The following is a 23,717-nucleotide window of genomic DNA, read 5'->3' as shown; positions in this document are numbered from 1 at the left end:
GCTTTCATCCCATATGGGCCAATTTGATACAGCTCATTAGTATCCTGCTTGAGAATTTGTTAACAACCAAACACTGAGATGTAAAAATGGAGCTTAAAAGCTTAAGACATGTGGCCGCCAATCCTTGTCGTGAAAATCAGTTGTTAAACTCAATTTATTGAACTCAAACGTTACAGTTCACAATTCTCATTTAAGCACCCTCATGCAGTTCCAAACCTGCATGCTGCACGACTTCTTTCTACACAACGAAATTGAAAAAGGACTGGCTCCGTCAAGCTCCACCAACTTAAGCAACCCACTCTTTTAACATCAGAACTTAAAATCAGACCTGCAAGTCATTCCTTGAGAAACGCTTCAGGATTTGGAATTTACATATGTTTGGTATTCTCCTGCATGCACTCACTGCACGGTTGGTTACACATGGTGGGGGTTGGCGGAGTCTGGATGCTCAGCGCAGGTGTGCGAAGCTGGTGTGAAGCTCCTCTGACGCAGCAGCAGAACAAAAGTGGTCCTCAAGCAAACTCCTTCATTCTAGATGTGAAATTCCATTAACTGAAGCTATGTTGATGAGACTACTAGGGGAACACAAACCCTGTCCAAACCCTCATCTGGATGCTAAATAGCAAACGGGGCAGGGGAGACGCGCTCTGTCTATCACAGAGACGAACCGATTCCTGTAAAACCTGCGCTGATGAAAGCGAACAAATAGAGCAAAACGTAGGCTTGTGGAAGTGTTTGTTAAAGGCGCAGAAGAATAATTAAAAACCGTTGAGGATACAGCTCTGAGTGTGTTGTAAAACATGAAGATATTAATGATTGGGGGTTTATGCAGGGTTGCCAAGTTGGGCTATATTTGGACTGTTGCTGCGGGTTGTTTTCTGCAGGTTTAAGGGTCTTGTTCATCAGCCATTCTTAAGGTAGAATGAATTGACCTATGAACCACTATGACGTAATATTGAAATAAATGTGTATTGCAAAAAAATATACATTACATGTGACTAAAATGTGTATTTTAGGTATAGGAGTGACATTTGGCAACGCTGGTTTCATGACTAAAGAACAACGGCAATGTAACATCAAACAGTAAATTGTAAAATGACTGAAACAACAATCTCATCGTCATGTTGTTTCTCCAGTAGCCTTAAAAGGGCAAACTGCTCTATATAGCGTGTTTTGTATATACGTTATATTCTTCAGCAAAAAAATTAAAACGTGACTGCATGTCAGTCACCGTAGTGGTTCATAAGGAAGTGGGGGGTCAAGTGAGCTGTGGTTGCAGTCTGCCACCTCACCGCTAGATGTTGCTAAATTTCTTACACTGGACCTTTAAATGTTCCTTTATACTACTGTACTATGACAATACATCAACCATACACACCATCCGATACTACTGGATTTTAGTGCCATTTTTATTTGGCTAGCACAGGCTAGAGGAATATGGGCTCTCCGTCCTCATAAAACCCACCGGCGGTGCAGGTTTTGGCACTAGCAGTCTAAATCTGCAGATATTTTCTCGGTTTGTGTCTCTGTTCAAAGACCAGCTGCGTTTTGTCAGCAAACACTGTGCTTAAGACAGACCATCCAAAATTGTCTGACAGCAATAATTCCTGAAGTGCCCCACCGCATGCTCGCACGAGTCATATAAAACACTGAAAAAGCATTTCTGCTTTATCTGTGCCCAAATTGAACAATATTTTTGGATGAAAGCGAGAAGATACCTGGATACACATCGATTCATCCATTTCAGATTTCAGTACCAGCAAACAAAACACATAAACAAACAAAAAGCCATTATTGCACTTCACTCACATTCTCTCACGCAGATACACGCTCCATCTCAGTGGATAAGTGTCATATGCTGGCTGTCTGAGACAATTATTGGCAGGGGCCGTTTTGGCTGTTAAGTTAACACAGGTGCTTCGCTTTCTCTCTCTTTATGAATAATTGATAGTCACATGTGTAAAGAGGCAGGATGTCACATTATACTGCATCAGCTCATGCCTCGCTGCAGGTGCATTAAGAATGCTTTAAAGCTGCTTTACCACTGCAGTGGAAAAGTTACAATCTAAAAAGCATCTCATAAATCTTACTGTTATCTGCTGCACATAGACATGTGTATCCTCTTACACGGAAAAACAGTGTTTCTTTTTGGTTTAAAAGCAAAAGAAATACAATACCACTAAACAACGGTACAATTTGAATAAGCATATTGTACACCTGTACTTACAATAACCTGATACACAATTAATCAAATTGTTTTAAAAAAATGGGAGTGGCTCTTACCTGTGCAGGGATAGGGTTGTGTTGGTGGTAGTGAGGCATTGCTATTTGGTTGCTAAGGTGTTCTGAGTATTTCTAGCATGCTGTCAAATGGTTACTAGGGTGTCACTACATAGGTCACTACACAGAATGTTTTAAGCATGTTCCTATGTTGTTGCTAGGGCATCCCAAGGTAGTTACAAGAGAGGTCTGAGTGTTTAAGCATGTTGCCATGTGGTTGCTAGGGTATCACCAGAGCATTACAATGTGGTTGCTGGAGTGGTCTGTATGTTTTAGCATCTTGCCATGTGGTTGCTAGGGTGTCATCTGGGCATTTCAAGGTGGTTGCTAGAGAAATCTAAATGTTAAAGCACACATGTCCTGCACGATTTAACACATCACACATGGCTGCCGCCCAGTGTAGGCCAAAGGCTCAAATTTTATGGTTACGAGTTAAAACAAAACACCAATGTTTAAGCAAAAGTAAGAGCGAAGTTGGAGTTGGAACTGCCTTCCATATTCGCATTTCCATTTAACTTGCAAATTGTGTACCTTCTAGCACTTCATTTATGTATATTATTTTTGCATGAGGCATGCGATTTGTAAGCGAGATGACACATTGAGGAAAAGCATTTAGCGACTGGCCTGGGACCAGATGATGCAAATGACTCGAAAAGCAAGCAATAGACAATCCACAAGCCAGACGTGAAAAAGAGAGGTGAGATATCTGGTGTCCTCCTCACTGTTCTCAGAGAATCCTCAGGAGATTCTAGCCAAACGCACAAAAGCAATACTAGCACTGACGTCAACCGCAGCTAAAATAGTCCTGTGTGCATGATGCCACAAAAAAGATGAACAAAATAAAGATGAAACTTGTCAACCTATGAACATATACAGCTTATGAATCCCTTTTCAGATTTGTGTTCAATGCATCTCGTAACTAACACTAAGGTTACAATGCAAGACATGGAAAACAGAAGCAACCTCAAATTACTAACCGCAATAATTTTGTGTACCATATATTCAGTAGCAAAACTGTTTATGACCGTGACAGTTGTGATGTCTCATACAGACTGACTTCACCTATCTGATGTATACAGTGCGAGTTATATATGTTTTATAGCTAAAGTCAGAAACTGTGTGTGCCTGCAGTCCCCACAAAGAAATGCCGCGTTTACCGTGACAGCCGTATCGATTTGGCCCTCTCGCTCCCCTCTCATAAAGCTATCTATCTCAGACCACTTAATCCTAATAGCTGGCTTTATTCTCCTTTTCTTCCCCTCAGCACTGTGCTCAAGCAATTTCACAGAATATTAGAAACGATCGGGCAGGGGGTATTGATAATGAAGGGGAAATATTGCAATAAAACACAATGGTTTGCGGCCGAAGTAGATTTTGATACAAATAATTATCATTCGGCATCAAGTTATAACAATATCAACAATTCAAGTGTTTAGGAATTCAAAACATTTTAGATGTTTCCAATTGCCTTTCAATGCATTGGTATCAGAATTGAGATACAAAACCGAACTATATGGTTAAACAAAACTTGTGAGTGAGTCTGTGAAATTATTTCTACTAGCTACTGTTGGAATTGGGGAAGTTCAGATTGCGACACGTAAACATTCAATGAGTCATCACAGGGCCTGAAGGCACCATTTGGGACAGGACCATAGATTATTTTCCGTCCTACTCTTAAGCATCAAAAGTCTGAGGTTTATTACCAAGGAACAAATGAAAGCCTTCAGCTTGTGCATTAATGAGCTATTTTTCCCAAACCCTTTAACAAATGCGGATAACATCAGTTTGCCAGATAATACTTCCTGTTCTGTCTCAGTCACTACACCATACCATTTGTACAGGCACATCACATCTTTCATCTAATCTGTAGGTAAGGGCGGCTTATGTATTGGGATATCTCTCTTTACTGGCAGACCAGCTGAAAGCGTATGGCCAAGTGGGTACTGTAGGCTTCAACAGCATCACGGCTGGCAGGTGATGGAAAGGCCGATTGTTCAGTGCTGATATACTGTAAAGAAAGGCAACAGATAGAGTGATCTTAAGATCAAGACTGTATAGAAAGCCATCCGACAGCCTTTCCATTCAGCTCATGGGCAGTGACTCAGCTGCCCCATCACACTCCAGATGTACGTGATTAGATATCCGCCAGCTTTGCTCGTGGGAACGGCAGATGCGTTTGAGACAATCACTTGAGCTGTAAATGCCATGGCACAACACGGATTGGCTGATGGCACCACAAGTACATGCACATTCCAGAGCGTAGACAAGAAAAGATGGTTAAAAATGGCACCATTTGACCATTTGAAGAGCCTACTTGTTAAAGTAAAAAAAAATGGAAATATAATCATCTTGTGCAGATAAAAAAAGAAGATATTTTGAAGCAAGGAGGTAACCGAACGACGCCGGAACCCATTAATTCCTATTGTATGGACACAAAACCAATGCAAGTGAATGTTAACTGGTTAACAACATTCTTCAAAATATCTTCTTTTGTGTTCTGCGAATCAAATATACAAACACACCAAAAGAATAAACTTGTCGAAGGGGAAAATCAAAGTTGTAGCACAATGGATAATAATACAACTTTTCTTTCAAACCCATCAGTTTACTCCACCCAACTTTGTTCTTTCTCCACAGAGAACATGTTAAAAAAACACTATTGAAAGCCAAACAAAACTACCGTTCATACATCACCATATCCTATAGTCTGGAGACCTATAGTTATTTAAATGATTTATTACCCTTTTCATAGATTTTGTAACGTTGGGTTTTTTGGGCTGTAAAACTACTGTGGACAACCATACATTAAGTTTCAAAAAATGGCATGAAAGCTATGCTCCTGTACAAATATTCATTGAGAGGAAGAGAAGACAGAAATGTTGCCGCAAGGTTTGGAGATTATTTATTTCACTCGTTATAAGACCATCTTCTGGAGACGTTTTTGTGGGGTTTTATCGAGTGGAAAAACAGGCAGGGGAGGTTTTAAAGTTCAAACAGCAAACAAAATCAGAAGACAGGGGGGAAGAGAACGCCTCGCAAATGAACAGGTACAGGATGTGCCCACGAGAATCTCACCCCGCACCTTATTCATCATTAATGGTGCTGGGTTGGGTGCGTGGGTCTCCTGCACAGGATGGTGCTTACAGGTAGCGACAGTACAAACTTGAGCAAAAGGTAATGATAGCAGATGATGTTCATAGCTTCAAAAGGTATATAAAAAGAGGTCACTGCTTCTGTACAGGACAGGTTTCTCATTGGTTGACATTTGGCCATGAAAATTATTTTAATTTGTATCAATGGGTAACATTCATAATCTTGCATTAATAGAGTCACAACAAGGCCTAGTGCAAATCTCACCTTCAAGCTTCGAGCAACCTCAATGTGATTATCGTACACCAGAACATTTGCTGTCAAGTTCATCCTGTCTTTGGCGACGGTTGATTCTCCTTCTACCGAGTCGGTTGGGACAGCCACCTTTAACAGAGGATGTTGACACTTGGTCCCGTCCCACACCTGATAACAGCAGACAATCAAAAGTTGACTATAATAGTACTGGATTTTGTTCTACATTTAATAGCAACAGTTGTATAAAAGGGACAGTTCTCCCAAAAAAGAAAATCCCGTCTTCATTTACTCAGCCTCGAGAAGCGTTGGGTATGGGTTTTTGTTTTGATACCGGTGTCAAATCGATACTTTAAAAACTGTACGGATGCTTAAACGGTGCCTAAATCACGGTGCCTAAATTGATAGTTTTAAAAGAGAGCCACAAAACACAGGTGGATGATATGAAAGAACAATATATTCAATTAAAAAACATTAAATAATTAGAAACGATTTCAAACCAAAATCACAATTATAGTTGAATGTAAAATAAGCAGGGAAACTAACATTGAAATATGTAATATTGTTTACCCTCCAGCAAAAAAAGCGTTAAATGTATCAACGGATCATGTCCATTTACAGAGAGCCTTCTAGGCTACATTATATGTGCATTATTTAAAAAAAACAGACATTATGTATAATGAAGAAGTATAATTATATGCCTTAACATGCAGTCCGAGTAAAAAGCTTGACAGACTGATGTCTAGAGATCAGACTGACCGGTCTATAAGGTTTTAGCGCTTTGTCTTTCTTGCCAAATGCGTTACTGTGTTAAGAACAAGCCCCACGGCACGCATCACACGCTTCATTGATTTTAAACACGCGCAACAGTTTTATTGTGATTGCTTGCATTGCAGACGCGCCACGTGCATGTCAAATTAAAGTTAGTTTCACTTTATGTTAAGTTATTTGCCTTATGCTGCAGTTGAAGTTAAAGACTGAGCCCGGGGATGAATGCTGAACAAGGAGGAAGAGCACTAAAACTGTCTTTCACTATCATCAATACAGACCTCAGACAGCATTTAAGTGGCGGCGAAATCTGCGCTTCAATTCGGTCCAGTTACAAACCAGATATATGTTTCGGTACCTAACGCTTCTCTCGAGTTGTAACAAATCTATACATTTATCTGTTCTGATGAACACCGATAAAGACTCACCATTGCCTATCATAGCAGGAAAAATGACAATGATGGTCAAAGTGCCCCAGAACTATTTGCTCTCCTAAATTCTTCAAAATATCTTCAAAGAAATGTATAAAGTATTTTTCCAATGATGGTAGTCAATGGTGGCCAAGAACTGTTCGGTTACAGGCATTCTTCCAAATATCTTTCTCTGTGTTCATCAGAACAAAGACATTTTTAAAGATTTGGAAAAAGTTTTGGGGGAACTCTTTAAGGTTAGTTTAACTTTTGAAAGCACCTTCAGCAGGATGCAACTGCTATCCATGACTGCCTTTGCCAGCAGCTGGCCGGTCAGATTGAAGTACATACACGGCTGTACCGAAGAGAGAGGGACAGTGGGATCACTGGAAAACACGGACTGGTCGGCCGCCCACTGGCGAAGCTCCTGCACTTTACGTTTATCAGATTCCACAAAGTGAAAGGATTTGCTGGTGGAACGAGGCACCACGGAGCTGTCGATAATTCCATCGAATGTGACGGCGGACCAACCACGGCAGGTTATCAGCATCATGGAGTCTTTGTACAGATCTGTCTGAGAGAATATGACAAAAGACGCATATTATAGCCCTAATAGTTTGATTTTAAATTAGACAGTGTTGACACTGTCCAGTATGCTTTCTGAGACTAGATTACTTTTGGCAGACACGCTGCTCAGGGTTAACTGTAATGTTGTGAATATTGCTAAACAGGTGTAATAGATCTCCTCACCTTAAATCTGTGGAGTCGAATAATGTCTCCGACTTTGAAGATGACGGGATGATCCTCCAGGTTTTTAGCGAAGATATTGCAGCACACTTTGACATCAGATTGGTCTGTGATCTTCATCATGGACGAGTAATCTGAAGACAAAAACTAGTAAATTTTAAATAATTCTGCTTGTATGGTCAATAAAAACTATAAAATAAAATTAACACTATCGATGGTTTCATTGGACGAACACGCTGGCCCGAAGTTAACTTCCGGTCTGTTTTTGGTTATAATATAAAAATATTTTGTTTCATTTATATTATGTGAAATAATGTTACTATTTTATTGTATATTTGTTGTATTAAAGGGAAACTTTACCCAAAAATGAAAATTCTGTTTTCCATTTACTCGCCTTCGAATTGTTCCAAATTTGTAAAATATATTTATGTAAAACACAAATAAAGATATTTGGAAAAATGGTTATAACCAAACAGATATTGCCCCCCATTATTGACTCCCATAGAATGAAAAATTACTTTATCATTTCTTGTTTTGTTTTGTTTAACACAAAAGAAGACGTTTCTAAGAATGTAGCTATGGGAGACAATCGGGGGCAAAATCTGTTTGGTTATAAGCATTCTTCCAAATATCTTTCTCTGTGTTCATCAGAACAAAGACATTAGGATTTGGAACAACTTGAAGGTGAGCAAATGAAGACAGAATTTAATTTTTTGGGTGAAGTGTCTCTTTAAATTTAAACTACTGGACAGTTATTGATTCTTTGCAGAGATCTATCTTTATATTTTCTCCACATATCAAAACACGGATACATCAACCAGCACACTGAGTGTGTTTGACTGTTCGCATTCAACCGAACGTTACATGTCACAATCCAACCCATTACCAGTGAACTGAATGTGCTTTCTATGAACTGACCCATGAGAGAGCGCTAATCTTGTAATTGGTTTGTGTCAACTTAAGCATCTTACGTCCCTTGAGAAGCATCTTACGACTTGATAGTATCAACAATCATGTGCTTACCCTGCACAGTGCAAACTTCACTATTTATCATTCAACAAAAGCCGTAACCCTTTACAATAAGGTTGTATTTGTTAACGTTAGTAAATGCATTAGCTAACATGAACAAGCAATGAGCGATATATGTTCTTTGTTCATGTTAGTTAATTCCAATACAGTTGTTCATGTTAGTACATTGTGCACTGACTAATGTTAACAGGATGAATTTGATGATTAAATGCTATAGAAGTATTGTTCATTCATCGCTAGTTCATAATAGCTAACGCATTAGCTACTGTCAACAAACACAACCTTACTGTAAAGTGTTAATACAAAAGCAAATTTTAGAGAAGAGCTGAAAATAGCACACTGTAAAATGCTACAAGTCAAGGCTTTTTGTCTAAGTTTCACCCATGATGTTACGTTCTTAAAAAAAGCTAAAATGACCACTTACAAACCAAACAAAAAACCTTCATGCATGTTCCTCTGAAACATCTCTCTCGTGTCATACCGAAAGCAAAGTTCAACATATTCAGAGACCCATTATCATTTTTGACAGTCATTTCAAAGGTGGCTCTGAAAAGTCATTTAGAAAGTAATCTTTCGTCTGGCCCTACTCTCAGGAGGGCTCAGATAACAATGGGAGAACCTATTACGGCCTCGTTGGGATGTGGGGGATTCACTGACCTGAGCCTTTAGAAGGGAAAGGCGGTTTGAAGAAGGTCACCACACCGTAGACGTTCACCACCGTCATGGGCTTCAATGCATTTAGAGGAGTATACGTGTATTTGGCCTACACAAAGCAAGCAGAAACACTCACATTGCAGTGGCCTGAAACATACATCAACACAATTCTGTGAAGACCACTGTGGTCAAATATTTAAACAATTGCTAAATTTAACCAGAATTGTCGCTATGATTGATACCCAAGCTTGAAATGTCTTAGAAGGCAATGAAAACGCAATGTTAAACTGAGGTTTGGCCGCACATGGAGTATATTTAGCGAAATTGTGTGCTAGCAATTACATACTTGTGTAAAGTATGTTTCCAACCCTAATCTCAAAATTCAATACTTTCAAATAAAGGAACACTTGGATCCAGACTCTTCTTTATTTAGACTGTATTAAATGTGTCTGGGGCATTTAGCCCTGAATCGCTTGATCTGGATAGCAAATTAAGAAAGTCCCTGTGCTCAAATGCAGGAACAACTGATCAAACAATCAGAGAGAGATGTGCATACAAAAGCCAACAGACGAAAGCCAATTTAGATGAACAATCTCCTTGATCTCTGAGGGATAAACGGCGCGTATTTTTGTTAAGAAAAAAGGGGGAGGTGTCCCTGATATCTATACAGAAGTATCACATACTGCACCTCTGATCTGACAGCAGGGGGGGCCCGGGAGGGGGCGGCAAAGGGACACACCTTTAAACAGACATTAAACAAATGAATGAAAAACAGACTTTACAAAAATATATTTTGTATTTATTCTAAGCTCAAGAAGCGGGTTGTGAGGATTCTGAAGTAGTCGAAACTTACAAAAACACTGGCGTCATCACCATCCATCTCCTTGTGACATGGATGTACCTTGTCTCTTACGAAAGATGGAGATTTCCTGACGGTAAAGCCAGCCAATAGGACAACATCCTAAAGAGATGATTTTTAAAAAGCCACCAATTACAAATCATCTTAAAATTTTGTGAAGAAAAAGTTTGCTAGCCCGTACACAAAAGAACACAAAAAAGACGACATTTTGTGAAAGGTTTTGAATTCGTACAATGAAAGTCAATTGGATTCAATATTTTTTAGTTTCTAATGTTCCTTAAAAATCTCTTATTTTGTGTTCTACAGAAGAAAGCAAGTCATACAGGTTTGGAATGAAATGAGGGTGCGTAAGTGATGCTATAGCAAACATTCACTAACAATTAATGACCATGAGTTGACAATTAATGACAAACTAACCAGTCAAACAACTAGGGATGCACCGAAATGAAAATTCTTTGACAAACCCGAATAAAAATGAAATGTTTGTCTTAAAAACCTGCTGTGTGCAATGTGTGCGCAACAAGGCACTATACAAACTTCCCTTGCTTAAACCACTATTCCTACAGTGCAACAATTTGTCTTTCTTGCACATCTGCATTCATTACACAGTGATAACAATGAATTATTACATCTTTCCAAAAATCTACAATAACAATATTTCAAGAACCCAGTCGTTTTATGGCTCCAACTAATACAAATAACATATTTTATTTAAAATAACAACAACATAATTTTCTGGTTGAACTGCAAAGTCCAAACAAAGTTGGTCAATTTGTTTACATGCCTTTAATAGCACATAGTTATCTCAGGCATACTGACAACTTTTTAAGTAATGTCCTAAACTAGCTAGTACTTTAAATTTAAATTTAGTTTCTGAAAGTACAGAACGCTGATGTTTTTCACAAAGGTTTTCCTGAGACAATTTTCTCCAAAGTTAATGTCTGAGACCTGACTGGCTGGGGAAGTACAGTAGTTTATCAAGTCTTATCTTCCTCAAACTCATCATCTCTTCCCTGCTTTGCACAAACAAATTCTGATGTCCATCTACAGGGGCTATTAATGATCGAGTCAAATATGATGATTGATATTATTAAGAAACTTTCATTTCGTCATGTTTACATAGCCTACCTCAGTCGCAGCTGTGTGGTGCAGTTGTTGGAAGGAAACACACAGACGTGGGCGGACATGGTTTTATGCACGAAAGGTTAAAATGCGCAACTGCATTGCTTTTACAAGCGTGAATTAGGTTATTACATTACATCTGTTTTATAAACAAAATTGTTAAAACTTCAACTTGAAATCACGCACCCCAGTAAAAGGGGGCTAGCGACGCCCCTGTGTTGGATTATTATAATATATTATATTATTATTCACAAAATCTGAATGTTCTCTCAAAAGGTGCACTCGTGGCCAGGATGCACAGAACATACTTTGACAAGGTAACCGTGTGCATGCAACCACTGTATGATGTCAAAGGATGTTGCAAGTTGTGGGGCTACTGTCGGACCGACCGCTCCGATCTGAAGTAGCCTACAAAAATACCGAATTGTAAAGACACTTTCATTCAGAAATTTACTCCGACTTTTTCTGACACTTTAAAATGCTCCACACACTGCCGACATGTAATAAAAAAACGGCATCGCTCGTTCCCTCTTGCCCCTTTATCACTAAACAACTTAAGCTTCGCAATTATTTTCAGACGTCTTGTTGGGCTGTAGTACCTTCGGACGACTTCACAAGATTAAACCTTGCTCACAGATATTCAAAGATCAAAAAGATAACATTTAGCTCCACCGTTATACAGCCACTGCAAAGTATCGTGATAGCTCATCAATTCAAAGCTTTATCTCGCGTCACTGTTATAAGAAACAATGTTACACGAGCCAAATGACAGTTTTATCATCACTCCTCCAAAATGTTGCTGGCAACAAAAACGAATAGTGAAGGTTGTTTGCCACAAAGTCCTTTGATATGCTGCACTTTGTTGTCGCTGCACTGCGAAACGTTCATGTCGACTTTTAGGGCCGCATCATTCTTGACCTCCAATTCAAAGAACACAAAGACTCAAAGCCACAGCCTAGTGCATTACTGGAAATATGAGTGTCGATGGGAGAATGCAACAGATGACAGAAAAGAGGATCCCTTGGGGAGAAAGTCTCTTTCTCTGCACCATATGAGAGCATAAACTGCTGCTTTTGACTGAAGTCACGTACCTCAAGGACGATTTTCTCACACAAAGCCATTGTCTGTGGGTAGAAAAGCCGAACGGTGCTGTGACCATTGTGATTCTGGAGGAGAAGGGCAGTAAAATACTGACTATGCAACCAGGACTTATACTTCAGAAGGTCTGCTTTTAAAATCAGCCAACTAGTATTACAGAAATATTTGGCACTGATGAACGAAGAGCTGCAATCCGTCACGTTTTTTTTTTTTCTATTAAACAAAAATTGATCTATCCAGCAATTAAGCAAGTACATAAAAGCAGTGTTCTAAAACTGTAAAAATGATGAATAAATGGAACTGTTGGGTAAAATTTTTTAAGTAATCCCACTTAAACAACTCATTGGAACATTAGGAACATTCTTCCTAACACGGTCCGGTCAACCACATCTCTCACAACCTTCAAAAAAATACTTAAAACCCATCTCTTCTGTGAATACTTGATAGACAAATGAAAAAATAATAATAAGTACACTAACCCTCTCTCTCTTCTCTAAACAGGTGGTCTAGCTCTTTTATGACATATCTCTTATTGCTCCCTGAACTCTTCGTAAGTCGCTTTGGATAAAAGTGTCTGCGAAATGACTAAATGTAATGTAAATGTAGATAAATACGAAAAGTATCCTGTTATTTCATTTTTTAACAGTGGTGGCGATATAGAGCCAACCAAAGCGGCACTTCTGATCATTTTCAATTCCAAAATTTTAATTGGTCAGAATATATGAAAATACAATAAATCATATTAAAAAAAGACTGTATCTGCTTTCAAACAAACAAAAACATTTTATTCTAAATCCATTTTTCCTTTTTTAACATCTCTCAAATTTTTTATTTAGTTTTTTTCGAAACATTTAAAGATAATTTCAAGATAATTCGTGTTTTGTGTGCATCTTTGTACCCCACTTCAGACTGAGACCAAATGTAAAAAACAATAACATGTTAGCTTAGGGTGACCATACATTTTTTCCAGACGTGCCCTGGCCAGGATTTGTAACTGGCTGCGTAGACCGGAGGTCGCATTTGTCGGGCGCATGTGTCAATGTGGTTTCTTATTTTAGAAAAGCAACAGTTACATTTCAAGGTAAGAACAAAACTTCTGCGTCTAAAGAGAAATACATAGTAAAAAAACAATCCGGAAAACGATCCGCCAGATCATCATTCTTTGCGCCCCATGCTGCTCTTGTAAAGATTGCATGCTGTTGTAGTAATGTTTGTTAAATGAAATGAGACGACCTTAATGACGTATGCCATCGACAAAATAACCGCATTTAGCTTTTTTTGCTTTACATGCGGTAAATAAAGTAACTTTATTGGTAGTTCATTGGTAATGAACTCGCTGTTTTCCCATTTGTAAAATATTATTCATTATTATCGAGTAGTTTTAAAAATAGTTTTTAGGCGAGATCTGGTCTAGTATTGTTTGGCACAGCATGTTTATGTAATGTTTAAGGAAAATGTCCATTAATTTGACAATTTGTGGCTTCTGTTTGGAAAATGATGTTCCCCTGCACTTCAGACATTTTGCCTAAACACATTTATTTTGTGAATAGATTCTGTCTTATTTCGTTTTTCTTATTTGTATTCATCATAAAATTATATTTTGTTCTAAACAAATTTTGTAAATTAATGTTTGATTGTTTTTTGCGCATTACCTTTAACCACCTGGTGTCTTCCCCAAAGCGCGTGCACACACACACAAACACACACAAGTCTGATTCGACTATCAGTCGACTGTAGGCAAGATGTGACAATTCTGATTCGACTATGTAAATCCTTAGTCGGGACACCCCTTCAAAGAACTTTGCATATTTTGAGAGGAATTGTGAAGGCCACAGTGCCTGATATCATTCTGCCTAAAGAAGCTTTAACTAACTAATGCTATACCGCATGAGCGCACAAGTTTCCAGGAAGAAGGCCTATGACGGAAAATTCTGTCAATGTCGATGATTAAAACGTTGTTAAATTGAGTCATATTACTTAAATCGACTTCTACCCAAAATCACTAGTTCATTAAATTTGAAAGATCCCTACTAGTAAAAAAGTTTTTCTGTATATTTTAGAACAAAAAGTACAATTTCCCAAATATTCATGCAAACATCTGAATGTCTTGGCGATGTCTAACCCTGGTCTGACAGACTGGTGAAGTCCTTTGCCAGGGTGCTGAAGAGAATGACGTTGACTGATATCTGTTCAGCAACGCTCGGAAAGGGGGACTTCCTTTGTGCAAAGCAGAAAAATGCAACAGCAAAAGTTTAGTGCCGCTCAGCATGGCACATCTTTCATTTCAAGGTAGTGGCGGCATTTTCGCTATTTTAATGGAACGTTTTAATAAAACAAAGCAACCTGGACGCCTGTTCTTACAAATCTTTTAAATCCCTGAGCACCAGAGCCGCTTTAAACAAGATGCGGGATAGACAGCGTGTCTCTGCTGACAAAACAGATCTTTTCAATGCGTCGCCGGCTTGCTCGGGATCTTAGTCTTTGAATTTAAATTCAAATTGCTAGACTCACCTCTGATCTTGGCTTCAAGCATTTCTGTGCCACGCAGCAAAGACTAGGACATTTGTGATCTAACCAAGCCTATTTAAAGAAGATAACTCGCATGAGCTAAGTAGTTCCTCTCATGAACCACTGAGCTGCTTTATCGTCGTATAAGCTATGTGTGCGCCACACACATGCATTAACTTCAGCATTGCATGTCTCTATTTATTTATTTGGCAAGGATGAGGTACATGCAGCAGGGTCTTTATTACAAAATAAACCCCTTAAGGTCGACTCAAGACCCCTCCACTCGCTGGCTTATTGTACATTATCGTTCACAACTACTGGTGTTCACAAATGTTGTCTAGTTTCTAAAGCAGGGATTTCTTGTGGAAAGCCTTAAAAAGGCCTTTTGGTGCAAAAATCTAACTCTCATTAGTAACACTAACATCTGTATTGTATTCAGTGTATAAGGTTCAAATGATGTTTGATGTTTCTTATGGATGCTGTCAATAGGCAAAGACTAAAGGTCCTGAGCGGTTGGTTGTTCTCAGAATAGAAACCAATGAATGCATCAAACCTTAACACATCGGTCTTAGGGGTCAGAATTCACTCTAAGGCTTGTGAGTGACACACAATGAAGGTGAGAAGGGACCTTGGTGTCAAGGTCAGAAGAATGGTTAACCTTGTGAACAGGAATTTTGCCCACACAGGCAACAATAACAACAATACTAACATATTGCCAACAACAATATTGCACTCACGCAAAGAATATCTGAATGTGTCAAAAGCACTTAATCGCAGCGCTAGCGAGACCAAAGCAACATACCATGACAGAACCTCTTCACGCGATAAAGCCCACGTGGCACCGATCCACAAAAATAGACTCTTCACGCGACTCCCTAATTAAGAATGAAAAATTGTGTGTGCATGCGACTACCTGAACCATCTTGCCATTTCTAAAAGCAATGACGTGAATGAATCATGCTAATTCATTCTGAAAAGGACCACCGGTGTAGCTTGCCTTCGAATGTTGAATGCAGAACCGTAAGCGGAAATAAGACCTCAAGTAGTTTTGAACGATGTGCGATGGCTCAATCTCTCAACTAGTCATGAAGCAAATAGACGTTCCTCCTAATGTGCGCACCTCTTTGAGGTCTGAACATCTGGTAGAGCGTTATACTGAGGGAGGGTGTTTTTTGTAAACCTTCTTGACTTTGGCGCACATGAGTGTTGTGGGGGTTCGACCTCTCGTAAAAACATCTGTTGCACATACAGAAAAAGAGAAAGTTCAATCTCCGGTGAATTAAAACCAATAGATACAAATACAGAGATGTGAGGAGAGATGAAGTGAAGTGAGAAGACTAACTGTCAAGTTAACGTCAACACTTTTAGCAAAACTTCATTATTGAAGAGTTGGTCTTAGTTAGTTATAACTGGATGACTATGTTAGATTTTTACAAGCAATTTTTTATGTTTCTTTACAAACAAACCGTAACCATTTACAATCTGTCAATCCCTTAGCATGTATTGCTAAAATGCCATGATGACAAAGCAAGTTTCAAGTCTTCAGACATGAATGAATGAATCTATTTAAGTATAATTTTTTAATGCAGAAAACCACCTGTGTGGGTAATGAAAATGAAAATGAGTCACGTACACAGCATGACAAGAAAAAATAAGCTTTTAACTAGAAAGTATAAAGTAATATGTCAATCCAGTTGCGGTTACTTGAAAGGCACCGGTGGGTGTGTTTCTTCGCATGAATTCAAACTCGAGTAAATGTCTTTGAGTGTAATAAACAGTCTTTTTTTTTACAGAGGATGAGAATATCATGGACGGATCTTTTTCTATTTCTAAACAATGAAGGACACTTCATTTTAAAGTCTCTGTTAAAGTCTTGCCACTGTCCTCCATGCCAAAACACACAGCCGAAACGCGCAGAAATGAAGGCTGTAATTGAGGCTTTTGGCGATTATGTAATGAATTTTACCCGTAATTGTAATCCCGATTAGTTTTTAGATTAATTGTGCAGCCCTATAGTAGAAAATCCAATTGCTTTTCAGGATGTTTTAATTTGACTCTGTTAACATTATAATTCCCGATTTATTTTAAATAAATAAAAAACGGGACGTGTTTCAGTAATAAGAAAAAGCAAGAAAATACATAAATAATTCATTCCTATTATGGATGATCAAATAGACCGTTTAACCGATAGTAAAAATTGACCGATTAATACTTTCAGTTAAACGATTTAAAAGGTATGTTTGTTTTTTAAGTTAAATCATATTAATCATATTTTTTAAATATGAATTAGCAATCAAACAGCTCGATCTGTGGATTCCCTGCTTTCTTTGAGACGTAACGTAAAATACAAATGTGAAATATGAATAGGTAATAAATAATGTATTTATTTACTCAGGTATAGCAAATCGGATTTATATCTGTTTAGCTAAGACACATTTATGTGGCAAAGTGCCCTTTTTGGATATTAATCATGGCTGGTGAAAAGCAAATGAAACGCGCTTACAGAGGCGTTATCTCTACATTCCTGCCATCTGAAAGGGTGTTTTCTGCTGCGGGTCTAACTGTCAACAGGCTCCAGACTGTCCCCACAATACGTAAACATGTTAGTTTATTAAATAAAAACTCCAATCTTCGGATTGAGGTAGGCCTGCAACTTTTATTTGATGAAAAAACTTTCTGACGGAAATAAATTTGCCAGGTCTTCTATGTTTTTCGTTTTGTCAAAATTGGCTAATTATTTAGTTATTTTCTTGCCTTTATATTTTATGCTTTGGATTTATATTATTTTAGTTTTTCTCCACAACGCCGAAGGTTCGTCCACCATGTCACAGACCCTCGTCAACTGTAGCTGTGTCTCATTTCGAAGTCTGCCTCCCTCGGGATGTTGAATGTGAAGGCTTATGAGGCCGACAAACGCAACCTCCGGAGGACGCAGCCTTTGAAATGAGACGAAGCATGTATATTTATTTAATTACAATCTAATATTAAAATCTTATCGTAATGTTTTCGGTAAAGGAAATGAACCGGAATGAGCTTCCCCAATTCCTCTGTTAACAAAAAAGTAAAAGAAAAATCACATTGTAATTTCTTAAAATTTACTGTAAAACGTGGTGGATTTCTTATCTAGATGAAATCTACTCGACCATCATTCTTAGTAGGGCTGTGCAAAACTATCGATACAGCTAACTATTGCGAGTTATCACTATAATGTGATTTACATTTACATTTAGGCATTTGGCAGACGCTTTTATCCAAAGCGACTTACATTGCATTATCCTATACATTATTCCATAGGTATCTGCAATCCCCTGAGATCGAACCCACAACCTAACGTTGTTAACGCAATGCTCTTACCACTGAGCTACAGGAAAGCTTGAATGTGATGAACATACCAGAATACCATAGATTGTACACACCAACATGTATTTTTAGCTCACTCTTAATTTGGGTTTACTGTATGTGCGGACAGGTTTCTGCTGCTTGCGAACAGACTATTTTGAGGAAGCAGTGGATTACCATTGACCTGCCGCTCTGATTCCCCTCGCAACGCAGAAATATGATGCAGGCTCAGTCTTACTCGAATCCCAGGTAAATCACCAATATCATCTCTTACATGTGTTTTATGTAAGGAAATACATCGTAATCACCTTAAACCCATGCGCAGGTCACTTTACTTCCACATCAAGTGCATACAGCGGTCCGTGTTGCTTTCATATTCATGCGAACCGAGCCATACTTCGAGAGCAACCGAACTCAGACCACTTCCTTCAGATAGTATCGGGTTCGGTAAGCTTTCATATTAGCAAACTTAACTTCAAGTGTGATCGCAATTAACACTTATGCATGTTCTCACCTTAATTTTTGAAAAGATGTGATAATTTATGGTGACTAAACTTACAGTATGTTATTTTTTGATGCTTTATGATTTCAAACCGAATAAACAAAAAGAAGAGGAGGGGTGTCTTGGCATATAACTTGCACATTTTGATCTTTTCGCCCCGACCACGCACGGTAGACATCATTACACAGGGCATGAGGTTGAACCGTGGTGTAATGTTGTTACTGCTTATGAATATTCCTACGCATTTCTCCCGGGCACTCCAAACAAGGAAACTGAAACCTCCAAAGTGGAACGGAACTAAGCCTACACAAAGCAAATTAGGCTTTACTGTTAAAACGGAATTCAGGAAAAGAAAGGAAGATCTACACGTGGTGTGTCAAACTTGTTCCTGAAGGGATTTCTCAATTCCAAACAAGACCGAATTAACCCAGGCAATGAATTTTTCCTTTTCCAAAACGAGAAATGTTTGGACTCAAAGAGCATGTAAAATGTAAATGATGTGCAAAATGCAATTTGAATTATTCTTAATGGTCTGTGAATGCTTGCTGGACGACATTAAAGATCAGTTTTACACTCAGTTTCTGCCAATCTCATATTAATCTTGAGTACCTATACAGTAGTATTGCATACGTCGAATCTTCAAAGAGTGTTTAGTTTGATCACATTTACAAAAGATAGATAAAGCTGTACGATTATTTCAGGAAAAACACAAAGTGCTGGAGGCTGGCAGTGGGACGAACTTCAGCATGAGCACACAATTATGCATGTACGCGCCAATTGCCAACAAAACACAGACATATGACTTAGTTTGACTTACCGCTTTTGGCACTGGGACCATGGCACCTATCAGTTTCAAATAGGGTGTAACGATACTTCGTAGTTATGATTGCCCATCGTAGAGAGATGGGGATATTTTACGATATGATGTTCTTTGAATTCTATTTGTTGAGCGCTCAAGACGATACCAACTCTGCACCAGCGCATCACATGTGCTTATCTTCCATATGCACAAGACACATAATCTGTGTCTCCATGTAGTTTACAAAGCGTTTTATTTTCATTCGAATCGCCAGTAAAACACAGCAAACCTTAAACTGCTGGCGAGTCTACCCCGAACTCATTACAAAGGCAAGCACAAACGTTTTTATATGCCAATGTTAATTCGCTAACATGAGTTGCTGCATAACGTGAAATGCAACAAAGTCAGTCAAAAGAAACCTTCGCTGTACCAATTTGAGAAGTGATGAAATGAGTCGTACTGTACGTTAAAAGATTGAATGTAGGGGTGGGATTATTCACAAATGAACCACGATTCAGTCTTCTAGCGATTCAAATCGATTCACAAATGACAAAAATCTATTTTAAATGTTATAAGTAAATATAATAAAGTGATTTAATCGGGACACAAAAGGTCAACAGCGAGAGAGGTGCAGCACCCGGTCCAGTTAGAGAGCGCACACCTCACACGGAGTTACGGCGGATCATACACGACAGTAGAGAAAGAGAAAACCATTCAGCCCCGTTGTACTGAACTTCAATATAAATTAAATACATTTCAAGATGGTCTTTCTACTCTGTGCAGTGAGCGGCAGCGAAAAACAGTGCGTCCAATTGACCATACTGCAGCTGATATGTCAATGAGTGCAATATAGCGTTTCCCAAAACCTGTCACTGTTTAGACTTCAGAACATGATCATACTTCTGTAAATATGCACAGTTTTTCAGCCAGCTCACACACACTGCATGAGACGAATATAGTAATATTGCCAAAATCTCCTCTCTAATGTGCATGATAACTTTGTCAGAGAATGTGTCAATTCGTGAAAGTGACTGCCGTTTAATATGTGGCACTAATGCATTATTTACTATTATACACTCGTTTTAATGTCTGACAATAGAAAATGTCAATGAGAATGGCTTTATTGGACACTCAGTTGTATTAAAATGCCGGTGTCACGAAATGGTTTGGACAGAACCCAGATGCAGGCAGACAAAAGGTTAACGTAAAACTTTTATTAAATAAAACCTCCACAATGGGGAAAACACGAACGAAAAAACAAAGGCAAACAAACACTTCCCACGAGGGGGCCAAAACAAGGGTATTAGAAAATGAAATAATGTCTACAAACTAGACCAGGAAATCCAAAACACAAAGTCCAACGAACAGCAAGACATCCAGTGACATTAGACAATCAATATAAGACAAAGACAAAGACAATGCACCAACACTGAACAGAGAGAAACTGAGACCATATAAAGGGAAACACTAACAAGGAGTGATTACATGGGGAGAGTGGTGACAGCTGATGGGAATGAAACCCTAACGAGGTGAATTACAAAACAGACGATGGGAATGAAACCCTAATAAAATTACAGGAGATAGGAGGGTGGGGCTGAGAGACATAACAGGAAGACACGTGGCATTAAGTAACAACATAAAGCCACATGTCTCCACACATAACACAACAGAAACCCGAAAGACGTGGCAATGTCATGACTCTGCCCAGGGAGCTAGAAAGCTCGAGACAGGAAGGACAGAGTCCTAACAGCCGGTTCAAAGACTAGAAGCAAAAGTGCCAATTTGCCAACACTAGTCAGACTCTGAGCGCAAATGCGACGTAATGACGTTTTCTGTATAATAATTGGTACGTTAAGAATCGATTCTGAATCGAATCGTGAGGGACCAATGGATTCCCACCCCTTATTGAACGACTTGCTAAAGATCGAAGTTGTTATATAAATTATATAACATCCATTACTGAAATGGCGTGAACAAACAGACACACCTACATTTCACTATTGCAAAAGTAAAAATTTCCATTCGACAATGCAATTTCTGATCATCTGATAACAAAGATGCATGACAATTTCGCAATTATTAAAATTACCATGACGGAAAAAGAACACTACCTCGATTTTTAAACTATGATATTACATTTCTTACGCAATTTCACTGTGGTTTACCTAGTCAATACAACAAGGTCTTATATACTGAAATAAAGCAGTTGGGGAAATACACTATTCACAGAAGTATATGTCATTATTGAATAATGTATTCTGGAGCTGAAAGTGTCCAATAACGGGAGCAAGAAGGTTAATAAGATACAGTGACTAGAGGACCACCCTTAAGGACCCTTATTAATTTAAAGCACAGTGGATAAACAAACTCAAGGAACAAACTTCCTCCAATTTCAGTATATATATGAAACAAACATAAGAGAAGACAAACAATTATCCTAATGGGATACAATGCTCACCTTACATACATACTATTATTGCAGTATATATTATATATTCAGTATAATAATAGTGTTTGTACAATGATCATAACCACACATTTACCATTGGCTAACTACAGAAACTATAGTTTAACTGTATGTAGTAAAACTATTTTAATACAATTTGCATACACATATATACACAAACATGTGCATTACATACCGTTAGGATATGTGTACAAGCAAACCTTGCGCACTTCTGGTGTAATTTGCATCACCTTAATTTACTTCCATGTGTTATAAGTAAAAATGAGCCTAAAATAAGCAGCAGTGATGTGTGCATGAATCCCATATTGTGAATAATTCGTATACTTTATCTCCGTATGCATCGTGCACTTTGCCGAAATGTATCAACAAAAAGTCTTAACTCCTTATATTACGACTTCCGGGCATTTTAATATTATGTAATGTATGCTCGTGTGTCAAATCTTCAGCATACTGCATCTTAATCGGTACCATTCGTGAAACTGACTAAAAGCATTTCCAGCCATCTTGATATTAAACACATGCAACACATGTTTCACTTCAGCAGTGCAGTAAAACATACAATAACAAAGGTAAACAGCGTGAAACACTTGCACAACCGAGGAAAGTAGCTTTCGCTAGCTAACTTCCTTGCTAATCGCTTAATGCAAGTCGCCCAGCGTATTCATTCTGAATACAGATGTGCATTTGTGTACATTTTATAGCAGTTCGACAGCTTTGCCTCATATAAACACACGCGTGCATCAGTGACATCAAACTCACCGAGCGGTCTGTCTGAACTTCCTCTGCTGCTGTTTGAACGGGCGCGTTCTGCACCGGATATACGTCACCGGCCAGGCGCATACAAACGTCTTAGATTACCACCTTTTTTCTCTCTCTCTCTTTCTTTCGCTTGATTTATTCTTTCTCTTTCTCTTTATATGGTCTATTGTTTGATCTGTAAAATATTGTAATTTTCAAAGATTTTTATTAATAAAGAAATAAATCTTCGATTAACACCTGTATTTTGTGGCGTAGTGTAAAGAGCAAAGCCCTTATGAAACAGCAAAAACGCTTAAGGCAGTGTTTCTTAAACTTGCAAGCCAGTCCCCGCTTTGAAAGTAGGGTAGGGGTCCGAGCCCCACCTGTCCCCAATAGCCAAAAACAAAATGTTAATCAACTTTAGGTCCACTGTCTGTCTTGGTATTATCTGCTGGTGCCGAATCTCCAGTTTTCATTTCATTCCATGTCTCAAACATCTGACATAAAATCATTCTTGCAATTTATTTGCAATCTGATGTTGTTTTAAGTAAGGCTTACATTTAAATGACGTTGTTTTGTTTTGAGTGTATGGTCAATAATAAAGTAATTAATAGAGATGTCCACCCATTTGTCGCGCCCCACTTGTCATGTGTCTATTCCCCAACAGCGGGGCCCGCCCCACACTTTTAGAAACACTGGCTTAAGGTAACCTACAAAACATCAAATTATTGTTTTGACAGAAATAGCAAGTAAAGGATAGAAAAGCTATAACTATGATATGTATATATGGATCTTTTTGTAAATATACACATATGAACACAGATACTGTTCTTGTTTATTGTGCTTTAGTTTTACACAGCTATATATACAACATTTTGTTGAAAAGACAGAACTCCGAAAGCATGTCTAAATTTCCCATATTATGAGGCCTATGCATGTTTCATTGTAGGCTACTTTATTGGGGAGAATCTTGTGCTATAGCATCCTTTGATGTAATCACAAGTTTAAACTGGAATGCGACACGCATCGGAAAAACTGAGACGCCATTAAATGAC

At 38.4% G+C, this 23,717-nt stretch overlaps 1 protein-coding gene across 3 annotated transcripts in view; it reads right to left on the bottom strand.

Moving 5' to 3' along the window:
* The window catches only part of pot1 (protection of telomeres 1 homolog), a 28,149-nt gene extending 5,406 nt beyond the window's left edge, over positions 1–22,743 (bottom strand). For 2 of the 3 annotated variants that reach the window (XR_013786296.1, XM_079450598.1), the window contains exons 1-7: positions 22,684–22,739; positions 10,084–10,191; positions 9,919–9,969; positions 9,234–9,339; positions 7,551–7,681; positions 7,081–7,374; positions 5,638–5,793 (exon numbers count right to left, since the gene is read on the bottom strand). Coding sequence is in view for 2 of the 3 variants with exons in the window: in XM_079450598.1 (XP_079306724.1) it covers positions 5,638–5,793; positions 7,081–7,374; positions 7,551–7,681; positions 9,234–9,339; positions 9,919–9,969; positions 10,084–10,110 (765 nt within the window). In the remaining variant the exon portion in view is untranslated. Of the gene's footprint in view, positions 1–5,637; positions 5,794–7,080; positions 7,375–7,550; positions 7,682–9,233; positions 9,340–9,918; positions 9,970–10,083; positions 10,192–22,683 lie in introns of all 3 variants that reach the window. The other variant, XM_079450597.1, reaches the window with a different exon arrangement.
* Between the last annotated feature and the right edge of the window lie 974 nt (positions 22,744–23,717).

This window comes from Barbatula barbatula (genome assembly GCF_947034865.1).
Source record: "Barbatula barbatula genome assembly, chromosome: 25".
In the NCBI taxonomy this organism is placed as follows: domain Eukaryota; kingdom Metazoa; phylum Chordata; class Actinopteri; order Cypriniformes; family Nemacheilidae; genus Barbatula; species Barbatula barbatula.
This window is presented reverse-complemented; position numbering and strand designations above follow the sequence as displayed.